We start from the raw sequence: 12,634 nt of genomic DNA on the forward strand, positions 1-12,634 counted from the left end.
GGGCGGCCCCACAATGAATATGAATAGGAATCCTTGTTAAATGGGACAGCAAAGCGCACCGCCCTGAATGACTGCACGTCATCCTAACCAGCCCAGGATAGATAGGAGGGTTCCTTTTGTCTCTTTTCTCCGCCGCAGCTCTATAAAAGCCCCTCTTTTTCAGCGTGAGTTGAGTTCAAGCACACACCAACTAGCTGTCCAGGAAACAGCCAAACCAGAGAGAGGGGAGTGGGGAGGGAGAAAGGCGGGGAAAGGCAGTGCCTCAGCTTTTCTTCTCATTTCTTGCCGCTGAGACGTGGGTTACTGGGCTGCAGCTTTTTTTTTTTTTTTTTTAATTCAAGGTTTTCTTTAATTTCCTTCCTAAAGTCTCACCACAGTAGGGTCGCATCCCCTGTAATAAAATGAATTCTGATTCGAGCTCTGTCTCCAGCAGAGCTTCATCTCCGGACATGGATGAGATGTATCTGAGGGACCACCATCACCGCCATCACCACCACCAGGAGAGCCGTCTCAACTCGGTCTCGTCCACGCAGGGCGACATGGTGCAGAAGATGCCCGGGGAAAGCCTTTCGCGGGCCGGCGCCAAAGCCGCGGGCGAGAGCAGCAAGTACAAAATCAAGAAGCAGCTGTCGGAGCAGGACCTACAGCAGTTGCGGCTGAAGATCAACGGACGCGAGCGCAAGCGGATGCACGACCTGAACCTCGCCATGGACGGGCTACGCGAGGTCATGCCCTACGCTCACGGGCCCTCGGTGCGCAAGCTCTCCAAGATCGCCACTCTCCTGCTGGCCAGAAACTACATCCTCATGCTCACCAGCTCCCTGGAGGAGATGAAGAGGTTGGTTGGTGAGATCTACGGGGGCCACCACTCGGCCTTCCACTGCGGGACTGTGGGCCACTCGGCCGGCCACCCAGCGCACGCCGCCAACGCCGTGCACCCGGTGCACCCCATCTTGGGAGGCGCGCTCTCGTCCGGCACCGCGTCGTCCCCGCTGTCCGCCGCCTCGCTGCCCGCCATCGGCACCATCCGGCCTCCCCACTCGCTGCTCAAGGCGCCCTCCACCCCGCCCGCGCTGCAGCTGGGCAGCGGCTTCCAGCACTGGGCCGGGCTACCCTGCCCCTGCACCATCTGCCAGATGCCGCCGCCGCACCTGTCCGCTCTCTCCACCGCCAACATGGCCCGGCTGTCGGCCGAGTCCAAGGACTTGCTCAAGTGAGCAGCGGGCCGGCCCGGCTGCGGAGAATGAGGGGAGAGCGGCGGCAGGGCTCGAGATGCCGGGCCGGGAGGGAAAAGGGAGGCCGGGCGCTCGGCCGGAGGGCGGGAGGGAGGGCGGGGGGCTCCCGAGGCCTCCCACACCGTCTGAGAGATCTCAGACCCTACCTGACCGCCGGAGGGAAAGGACTAAAACCAAACTGCAATTTCTAGGTGGTAGCGAAGGGGGGCTCGAAACAGACGTCGTGTGTCTTGCATGCATGCTTCTTTTCTCCATGCCGCGCCGGTATTTCTCACTGCCATACGCTCTTGTCAAAACGGCATTTGTTGTATAAAGACGGGATCGGTGTAGCTGAACACCGCGCAGGGCCTTTAGAGTCGCTGTCCATGTCTCTGGCTCTGTGTTCTCACCTTGGAAAAGACAACCATCCCTTTTGAATTTCAACTCGGGTCCAGGGCATGACAGCTCTTCTGTGGGTTTTCTTTAAGACGCAGTGTAGGTCGAAAGAATGCATGCACGCTTCTAAATGAATCTCGTCTAAACATGTTGTGCAGGCCGTGATGCCATTTTCCTTGTAACAAGGATTTATGAGGGAATTCTCCGAAGTACTCCGTATATCTGTCTGTGGTTGTAAGAAGTGAAAAAGGGGGGCAGAGTGCAAAGACCCAAACTCACAGGCGCTTCTCCCCCACCCCACCCCCTTCAAACTCCATTCCCAACCTTCCTGGGCTGTTTTAGGGGCTGGCGACTGCAAGAGCTCGGGTTCCCTCTGTGAGCTTGCCCCAGCCCCCCTCGCTCAGTTATTCTGCATGCGGGGTCGGCTCTCTCCATCATCAGCTTTGAAAACTTACTGTGGTTTGGGGAGGGGTGCCGTTTTTTATTTTCCTGAACATTTGCTTGAACTATTTTGTTAGGGCTTCGAAGACAAGACCTGTCTTTATTTTTTATATATTCTTGATAACTATGATATATTTATTAATAACCAGTGTTTCTGGATGAGAATTTCAAATAAAAAAGAACCTTTAAATCCTGGCTTTGCTTTTGCCTAAAATTTTTGAAGATGGGGGTAGTGGGTAAGGAACATGTGGACCCAGTAAGGTATATCTGGGAGTGGGGGGGAGATTTGGGTAGGTGGGCAGATTCGAAGAGTTTTCTCTGATCATTTACAGATAAAGAGGTCAGACGCATTGGTGTTAATTATTACAAAGAAATATCCTTCAAATGGGGGCCTTGTCCATGTCACTAGTCTTGTGATATTTGAGCTCCTGTTTCTCTGCAGTAATCAGAACCTCATAAACTCAACAGTTGAGTTTTTTTTTTAAAGTGATCTAGAAACCCAAAGTGACAGGAAATGAGAGGCAGAGTGGTGACTGCGCTGGCTGTGTTGGCAACAGACGAGAACAAAACAGTAAGTTAACTTCTTTTCACTTTAGATTGACCGTCTGGCTTTAAAAAAAAAAATCAAGCAAGTTAAAATCCAGCATATGTTTTAAAAATCAAGGAAGAGTGATCCTAAAATATAATCAAATGCCCAGCCCCCCACCAGCTCCTTGGCAGCAGGCTCCTCAGAGATAGGGAAGGCCTCTCTGCTTTGTAAGGTGAGCTCGGAGTGATGCCAACGACCGCCCATGTCTTAGAAGATCCCATTAGTTGAACACAAGCTATTTGGAAGTGTTATCTACATAAATAATGGCTAAAACAGGGGTTATTTCAGTGGATTACTTTTCTCTCTTCCCACCGTATAACATTTCCGGATAGTTTGTATAAGCAAAAGTAATCCAGCAAGAAGGTTTTGTTTACTTGTTTACAGAGGACAAGAAATCAAGCTCTGGTGATGATAACTCGACCAGCACATGCCTCTATTTCCCGTTAAGGATAATGGAAACCTGATTGAAATGTACTACCTCAGAATCTGCCTCTAGCTTAGATGTAACGTCACCTCCCTGTTGGCTGAGGCCTAAGCTCGTCTTCAAGACGGGGAGGCCAGGCAATAGGTCTGTCTCTCTCTAGGATCCAGGGTAGATAGCACATCTAGGAAGCACCTACAGCTTCCTAGGTCCCCCACTGCACCTCTCTGAGAGGGAACCTCTGTGGGTCTTGGGTCTGTTTAACTCATTCTCCTGTGTCTTTTTTTTACCCCCAGATCCCCCACTGCCAGGGAGATAGATCTAAGTGAGGGTCTACAGTGGAGGGTGCTTATTTCCTCTGGTTTTAGGCAGATAAATGGGGGAATAATCATCTGTTTCCCAAGGGTGATTCATTTCTCTGGGTGAGGAAAGAGCTGTTGAGGATTTATTTGAAACCAACACAAGGCAGCCCTCCAGCCTTTCCCTGTGAGTTTATTATTTAGAAAAGAGAGGAGAGGGAGAAGTTTAATCAATCACGAAAAGGACTTTCCCCTGAGTCACCGGCTTCTTTTGAGTCCTGTTTTCAAAGGCCTGGTCCTGGGGAAAGACAAGAGGCCTGACCACTGGCTTAGTGGTGGGCTTCATCCCTTTCTCTAGAGCTGGGGCTTTAATTGGGCACTGAAGAGAAATAAGACCATGCTCCTTGTACCCGAGGAGTGGTGGGTGTGCTGCCGGGGCACGCAGGAATCCCTTGAGTTACCTCCAGTGGTCAGTAAAAAGAGCTGTGTGAGATGTAGAGAACAAACGTATGGACACCAAGGGGGTAAAGTGGCGGGGGGGGATGAATTGGGAGATTGGGATTGACATATATACACTATTATGTATAAAATGGATAACTAATAAGAAGCTGCTCTGTAAAAAAATAAATAAAATTCCAAATAAATAAATAAAGAGCTGTGTGGTTCACGCTCTGGGGGAACTGTGCTAAAAATAACCTCGGGCCCAGGTAACTCTATAACGAATTCTCCAACCCAAGTGGAAAACAGACACTGTTTCCAGCATTGAGGAGACCCCCTAGACTAACTGGTCTCTTTTCTGGGTCACAAAAATTCCTTTGACCTAGAGACCAGAGAAAGGATTCCTTTAAGAACAGTACAGGAACCCAAGGAGAAGGGCGATTTGGGAGCCAGGTGGTCTGGAGTTCTAGGTTTATTGGGGAAGGAACAATCCCCACTTGCTTCCACTGGGAAGGGCCTTGCCCAGGAGCAGGCTGGTCTGCTTGGAGATGTGGTTTTGCAGGCGACTCTTACAGGCATTTTCCGTTAAATTCTCGATTTCCTCATGCCGGAAACAAACGTACGTGGCTGCGAAAGTGAGAGTGGATTCTTGGCCGAATTTTCTTTTCACTGCCAATTTTTCACCTTATTGAAAGTTCTTAAGTTTAAAGCAGTTTTTAATTCAATCTAGAAACACGACAACGATCCCTTCATTCCACAGTAAACGTTGCTTTACATTTAAAAGGACGGCGAAAGCCTCGTGGGCAAAGGTATCTTGAGAAACCTAGACTAGAATCCTCACGAAGCCCTTTAAGCCAGTGACCCATCTTTAAGGCGGGGAGAAAGTCACACTTATAAAAGGAAAGCCGGCACTAGCTAAACCTTTGTTCCTAAAGACCCTCTTCCCCCTCCCCGGGGTTCCAGGGCCTTGGGTTTATATCCCCCAAAAAGGGCGGGGAGAGGTGACTGGAGTTGGTCCACGAAGTCCAAGGTTCCCTAACTCCTACAGGAGGAGGCCTTGTGTCCTCTCAAACTTTTTCAAGCTGCTGGGTCAAGCATCGCCTCCACTGGTACCCTCAGCAGAAATTGCAAAAGCCCCTTCCCTCAGGGAGGACAATGGATTCTCTGAGCATCTCGCTCAGCTAACAAGATTTAACTGCTCTTTTCTTATCCCTTCTAGAGACTTCGGGCCCCTCTCTTCCCGTGCCGCCGCCCGCATTCAAGGTGGGCTCCCAAGCCTGGGCGCCCAGACGACTAAGCTCTCGGCCCTCCCCGCCGATGCTCACCCCGCGGCTCTGCCGCCCAAGGGGGCCTGGCCAGACCTCGGGGGGCAGGGCTCCGCGGAGCCTCCGCGATCCAGGAACCTCGTCCCCCGGGACTGGCCGGTCCAGGTTCCTCAGGCTCAGGAAGAGAAGCAAGAAGAGGAGCCGCCCCAGAAGGGCGAGGGCAGTGTCTTTGGAAGAAATAGGCCAGGGGAGGGGCCGTGGTGAGCTGGATGAACCTGCATCTTCCGCCCGCCTCTAGGCAAACTTGCGGGAGAACGAGGGGCCCCTACCTCCCTCCCCCTTCCAAGTCTCTGAGCCTCGCACGTACCCGTTTCCTTCCTAAGCAGCCGGGAGGAGGCAAACCCTAGAAGGTTCGGGTCTGCAGTATTGTTTTACTTGCGTCTGTTTTCAGTGAAACCTTCCCCTGGGATCCCGGTCGGGGGGCTGCGAGGGGCCCGGAGAAGGTGGGGTGCGGGAACCAAGAGGGGAGGATCCGGAGAGCCGCTGGGCTAGGGATCGACGGGGCCCTGGGAGCCCCGGGACCGGATCTCTCCCGACTCCCCCCACCCGTTTCGGCCCCCGCCCGCTGGGTGCGCAGCCCCTCTCTCCGTCCTCTGCACCCAGCGGCGGGGAGCAGGGAGCCAGGCGCGGGTCTGGGTCCCGTGTCGCAGAAACTGGCCCTGCACCTCGCCTCTGGCTCTGGAGTCTATAACTCGGAGCAAGTCGGGGCGGAGACTGCACCTCCGCGCGGAGCTAGGGGCCCTGGGGTCGGGGCTGCGTCCCATGGGAAACATAGGTCTCCGCGACTCGACCCCCGACTCCTCTCCGTCCCCTCCGCAGGCCCAGCGAAGCCGGGGCGCAGACGACAAAAGACGCGCGGGAGAGGGGCGTCGCGGAGCAAGGCCCAACCCAGACTGCGCCGACACTTGCAAAGAGCCTCGAAATACCTAAGCGTTTAAGGAAAGGGGGTGGAAGAAAAAACAAGAGTAAGAAACAAATCCAAACTTGGGCCGAGCTTACGCGCGCGCTCTTTCATCTCTGTTCCCTGCGCCCCTATGCTGGGATGCCCGCCGACATTCGGTCAGCTTTGCTAAGGAGATACGGTCCGGGTCAGCCAGGGCGGCCCGGGCTGCTGCGCCTTCGTCAACCGCGTTTCCTCGCTGGGGACCTCACGGAGGACCCGGTCGGCTCGCTCCCCGAGGCCCACCCTGGCCTCAGCCCCTGGCGCGGAGACTCTGTTTCTAAGCCAACCCTGGCCCTGGCCCCCGGCTCCGGCACAAAGTGAGGATAGTATCCCTGCAGCCGGCACTCGGGAGAGGAAGTTATTCTACACGTCCCAGGGGAGGCGGGGATCGGGATCCGCTGGGTCTGGGGTCCCAGGGAGCTGAGAGCGAGGGGTGCGCAGATCTGGGCGCTCAACGCGGGCGCCTGGATGTTGCGCCGTGTCCTGGGGTTCGGGTGAAAGCAGAGTGGTTGGGTGTCCCCATCCTGAGGAGGGCGGGGAAGGGACAGCGCCGAAGGGTCTGGGAAGCAACTTGGGATAACAGCCCTCAAAAGTTTGGGGATTCTGTCTGGCCAGGACTTGATTAGCACCCGTCTTTCCCGCCGGTCTGTGACCGACACCTCCGAGAGTGCAGGAGCTTGGGCCTGATTCTGGGGGCGCCACAGTTTACGTGTAAGATGCAGCCTGTCAATCTTTAATCCCCCTTGGGCCCGAAAAACTCCAGAAGCCGGGTTCCGAGAGCCCCACCCCCGAGCCCCGCGTGCTGCTGAGCTGAGGTGCCGAGAACACGTTTCTGCCACAGGCAGAATCCTTAACACCTCGGAAGGAAACAGGTTGGAGCAAACACATTTTATGAAGACTCTCTTCTCCTGGTTATTCAACTGCTCCTCCTTCCCTTCCACTCCCGGGAATGGGCAAGGAAATTCACAGCATCCTTTGAACCCACAAGTAAACAGACAGCTCTCTACTGCACTCCCAGCAATGTAAGCCTCAACATTACTTCCTTTGGTAGTTCTCTTAGTCTTCCTCCTTTTAAGCAATCAACACTTTCTATTTTTTTTAACATCTTTATTGGAGTATAATTGCTTTACAGTGTGTTAGTTTCTGCTGTAGAACAAAGTGAATCACCTATATGTATACATATATCCCCATATCCACTCCCTCTTGCATCTGCCTCCCACCCTCCCTATCCCACCCCTCTAGGTGGTCACAAAGCACCGAGCTGATCTCCCTGTGCTATGCGGCTGCTTCCCACCAGCTATCTATTTTATATTTGGTAGTGTATATATGTCCATGCTACTCTCTTACTTCATCCCAGCTTACCCTTCCCCCTCCCCATGTCCTCAAGTCCATTCTCTACGTCTGTGTCTTTATTCCTTTCCTGCCCCTAGGTTCATGAGAACCTTTTTTTTTTTTTTTTTGGATTCCATATATATGTGTTAGCATAGGGTATTTGTTTTTCTCTTTCTGACTTCAGTCTGTATGATAGGCTCTAGGTCCATCCACCTCACTACAAATAACTCAATTTCATTTCTTTTTATGGCTGAGTAATATTCCATTGTATGTATGTGCCACATCTTCTTTATCCATTCATCTGTCGATGGACACTTAGGTTGCGTCCATGTCCTGGCTATTGTAAATAGAGCTGCAATGAGCATTGTGGTACATGACTCTTTTTGAATTATGGTTTTCTCAGGGTATATGCTCAGGAGTGGGATTGCTGGGTTGTATGGTAGTTCTATTTTTAGATTTTTAAGGAATGTCCATACTGTTCTCCATAGTGGCTGTATCAATTTACATTCCCAGCAACAGTGTAGGAGGGTTCCCTTTTCTCCACACCCTCTCCAGCATTTATTGTTTGTAGATTTTTTGATGATGGCCATTCTCACCAGTGTGAGGTAATACCTCATTGTAGTTTTGATTTGCATTTCTCTAATGATTAGTGATGTTGAGCATTCTTTCATGTGTTTGTTGGCAATCTATATATGTTCTTTGGAGAAATGTCTTCTGCCCATTTTGGGATTGGGTTGTTTGTTTTTTTGATATTGAGCTGCATGAGCTAAGCAATCAACATTTTTGAGTGCTTTCGTGTGCCAGGCACCGGAGAAAAATGAACAAAGCAGCAAGAGAAGTAGGACATTCAAACGCATAAGAAATGGCCCCTACTCTCAGGGTCCTCAGACCCTAGTGGGAAAACACAGGCCATCTAGGTCCTAAGGTAAAACCTCCAGTGGCTGCACAAAACACAGGTGCTGCAAGCCTGCCTTCCAGAGGCTTTTTCAGATACTGGAAAACTCACTGCTCATTCCCTCTACCAGACAGAGGACAGGAGCAGATGCCTTTGATTGACATGGAAATAAAAAGAAGCAATGGTGGCAGTACTTTGTTTCATCGCTGTTGTTTAGAGATTTATTGACACTGATATAAACTTCAGTCTGGGGTATCTCCGTAATTCATGTCCCCGTCAGTTATTACCAAATGAGCAAATCGTTTTTTCTTTTAACCGGTTTTTAAAAGAAAAATATAAAAGCGGGGGGAGGTTGGGAGAAATCTTTTTTTAATGGAATTAGAGTCATTATCCTCCTTGTTTCTGTGGGTCCCTGAGCTACAGAAACTTGCCTCTTGACTCCTGAGTTCACCAGGCTATGTTCTAGACATAAAACAATCCTGTAATTTCCTTCAAGAACAAAAGTTTTCAAAGAAATGACCTGCACGTTATCCCCCTCAATAAAGCAGAATTGACTTAATGGTCTGTTAATTACTCCATCCCGGCAGGGGGAGGGAAGCTTCCAAAAGGATTGCTACAAACCCTCTGTTCATTGGTCTGTCCCCAAATGTACAGCTGGGACTGGGCCATTGAAAACCCAGACAAAACAAAATCCCTGATAAAAAATCCTACCTAGAACACAAAGATTCAGCATACAATTGTTCAATCTTTGCTGGATCCTCAGAGAAGCCCGGAGCGAGCTCCTTTGGGGCCTCCGATAATCTTTAAATTTGAGGCCAAGTATTCTTGGACAAAAGTTGAAAGAAAGACCGTGGTTGACTCTCCCATCCTCTCATCCTCCTGTGTCAAATTTCTTTCACTTTTATTTGAGGCTCTGACTATACTTCTTTTATCCAATCTTCTTTTGTAGGAATTACAGTTTGTTTCATCATTTAATACATTCTTGGTTTGGTCATCTTTTCCAATTTTTGTCTATTAATGATTTAAACTGAGGAAGACAGATTTGATTGTTCTAGTAAAAAAGGACAAAGTAGAGAATCAAAATATAAGAGATAGGTTTGGGGTTTTATTCTCTGTGACTTTTTCACATCTGTAAGGTGACAACTGCATCATGCAATTAAATATATTTCTAAAATAAAAAAGTTTAAAAAATCCTACTTAAGCCCAAGCAACATTGAGTAATCATCCAGTTAATTTTGTGTCAGAGACAGTTAAGCAGAAAAATTCAATTTTTAAAAATATTTCTTTAAGGAAGAAAATATGCATGTTCTACACTAATTGAGAAAATGTTGGTTTTAATTTGGTGTATATTTGACTTTTGTGGACCCACTGAAATGAAATACTGCAGAAAGATGACATGTGGCATCTAGAGAGATGGGTCATGAAAATGATCAAAATGTGGATATGATCTGTTTTGAAAATTAGTTCTTTGTCTGAACTAGGCAATAACGAAGAGAGTCTGTCAAACCACACAGTCTCCCGCATCTACCATCACTTTTTAAGGAAGTGATCCTTAAGAGTCGTGTGTTGATGGAAACCAACCTCTGTCTTCCTTGCCACAGTTGACTGGTCCCTGCATGGTGCATGAGCTAATCATTATAAGTATGAGAGAGGCTAGCTCAAAGGTGATTGGCATTAAATTGTGCCCATAATTGTGTTTCATATAGAATGGTGGCAAACACATACTTTTCTCTCCTTTGGAAAAGTGAAAAAAATCTAGTGAATCAAAAAGAAACCCATCATTTAACCTCAGCTTGGCCCCCAAGGCTGAACTTTTGTTTTGATTTTGTGTACTGTTGACTGTTCATCCCAGTTATGTGAGAAACAGGAGCTAGACACAGAATTAGACAGTGTGACCTGTGTCACTCAGATAGTGTCGTTCCTTTCAATAAAATCCATACCAAAGGCCATCTTTGCCTGTCTTGTCAATGATGTCCTCACAATCCTGACTTTCCCACAGTCCTATATAGCTAATAGACAAACATGAAAAACAAGAAGCCGTTCCTCTTGCTAAATAGTCCATGGGGAATACTAGAAGTAGAGAAGGCAATTTGTTTCCAATTTTTACTAGATTTATTTTATGAATAGATTAGACTCCAAGATTGAATAAAGTACTTTTAGAAATGATACTGACTGACCATGCACTGCAGAGATGGGTTAGGTCCTCTTTTTCCTCTTTGCAGAAATTAATGTGCTCAGGTATCAGTGGCCCTCCCCAAAGGGCATTTTGATTTGGAACATTTTTTCATTTTTTACCCTTAGGTAGTTGATTTCCTAGCACTTCCATCACTTGTGGAGTGTTGTTTTCCAGGCTCTTGAGACACTGGATCTCTTCAGAGCCACAGAGTACATTGACTTACGATCAGTAACTTTTCATCATTTTTGATTTGGGCAAATTTTTAAATAGAAAATACTGAGAAACATGTGGTGTAATTTTCAGAGTATGCATTAGATCTCAGTAAAAAAAAAAAAAAAAATTACAAGGGAGTTGTAACTTGAGGGAAAACACTAACAGTAAAAACTTTTTGGAATATATTTAAAATGGAGAGAATTAATCTTTTTTTTTCTTTTTTTTGGAAACAACAGTTTTATTTAAACCCAGCCAAACATGGTACTTGGCCTTGAGTGGTTAGAGAAGAGGGCAGAAGAGACAGGTAGGGGACTGCTACTTTTCTAAATGTGCTCTTACTATGCAGACCCTATACCTCATCTAAGTGGACAGTAAGCTGTGAGAGGCTTCACTTATAGTTCTGTACTTGACCACAATCGATTCTTTTCTTTGTCTACAATTTGCATCCTTTGTGATTTTATGTGAAGCTTCATCATCTAAAATATATTACAGTTATGGTATAAAAGAATGTTCTAGAGTTTGTTGAAACTAGAATTAGGTTCATTGAAAGATTCGATGTTTCTCTGCACTTTAAACTTGAAAGAAAGAGATGGGAGATAGAATCTGCGGAGCAGGGATGAAATGGATTTATTAAGTGGAGCAAGTAAGGCAAGAAACATGGTGGCCACTTTTTTAAAAGGCAAACCATTTCTGTTGGTGACATGGTGTCAAAAGTTACTGTTATTAGTTTGTCCCTCACATATATATGCTTTAGGTGAACATGCTGCTTAGAAAAAAGGACCATGTTTGCTTACTTCCAAGAGATGGAAGATTTATGGGTGGATTCTTCTCTTTCTCCTCTATCTTCCTCTTCAATTCCCCTTTCTTCCTCTTTTCTTCTATCTTGCTTCTCAATTATCTCCTCATCTTCTTGCTCTCTACGTTCTTCTACATCTCTGCTTCCAGTCTCTATTTTATTCTCCGTTCCAGCTCATCCCTCTGCCCTCTGCTCTATTTGTCCATTGCATTGGCCACTTCATTGCTTTAGGGGAGCCTGGGGTTTACATTCCCCTAGGCTTCTCACTCAGTCCTTGCACATGCAATCTGCCTGCTCTTCCAACAAGTTTTGGTTTCTGTTATCCTGGGCAGCTCTGTTAATATCTTCACTCTCTCAGCCTGTGTTATGTAACAGAAAAAAATGAGCTACATGGAAATGTGTTGCAGAACCAAAGATGTTCGAAAGCGTTTTAACTTCCCAAAACAGCATTATCATGAGAATGCCTTTGCAGGTGATAGAGGTATTGTGGTAGATGCTAAGCATGTCTTAGTCCGCTTGTGTTAATTTAGGGGAAATATTTATATTAATAATTATAGAAAACACAAAGTTCTTACAGTGTGCCAGTCATGGTTTTAGATACTCGGAAAGTATTAACTCATTTAATTCCCACTGAAAACCTATGCAGGTAGCACTATTATTATTCCCATGCTTGCAAATGTAGAAACTGAGGCACAGAAAGTTAAATACTGTAACTTTCCTGGTGTGACCTAGATCAGTGGTGTCCCCAGGCCCCAGGCCAGTGGGTTCTGGGCCAGCAGTATCAGCAGGATGTGGAACTTGTTAGAAACACAAAATCTGAGATTTTACCTTACTCGCAAACATATACGGCTATCACAGTTTTGTGGATGCTGGCTGAGGACACGACCCTAGTCGGAAACAAGGACCTTTATTTCTCACTGCATGGAAAGTATCATGGACATCATGCTCACATTTGTTCACCTGGTCCTTTAATTCCCATGAGAGCATTGCAGAGGTAGCAAAGTTTGTCAGTGTCTCAGATCACAAAATGTGGAGAAATGCAAGAGACCTGTGGAGCGTCTGCCAACAGAGCGTTAAGACCAGTACACTCTTCCAGCAACTGGCACGCTGTCATCATTCTTTGGGACAAGGTCACTGTCTACTCCCCTTCCTCTCC

At 47.6% G+C, this 12,634-nt stretch overlaps 1 protein-coding gene across 1 annotated transcript; it reads left to right on the plus strand.

Moving 5' to 3' along the window:
• The first annotated feature begins 401 nt into the window (after positions 1–401).
• On the plus strand, positions 402–1,217 carry OLIG3 (oligodendrocyte transcription factor 3). The gene has a single exon (XM_007452043.1). The coding sequence runs from the start codon at positions 402–404 to the stop codon at positions 1,215–1,217; it is 816 nt and encodes a 271-aa protein (XP_007452105.1).
• The last annotated feature ends 11,417 nt before the right edge of the window (positions 1,218–12,634 follow it).

This window comes from Lipotes vexillifer, unplaced genomic scaffold, assembly GCF_000442215.2.
Source record: "Lipotes vexillifer unplaced genomic scaffold, Lipotes_vexillifer_v1.1 scaffold16, whole genome shotgun sequence".
NCBI classification, from domain to species: Eukaryota; Metazoa; Chordata; class Mammalia; order Artiodactyla; family Lipotidae; genus Lipotes; species Lipotes vexillifer.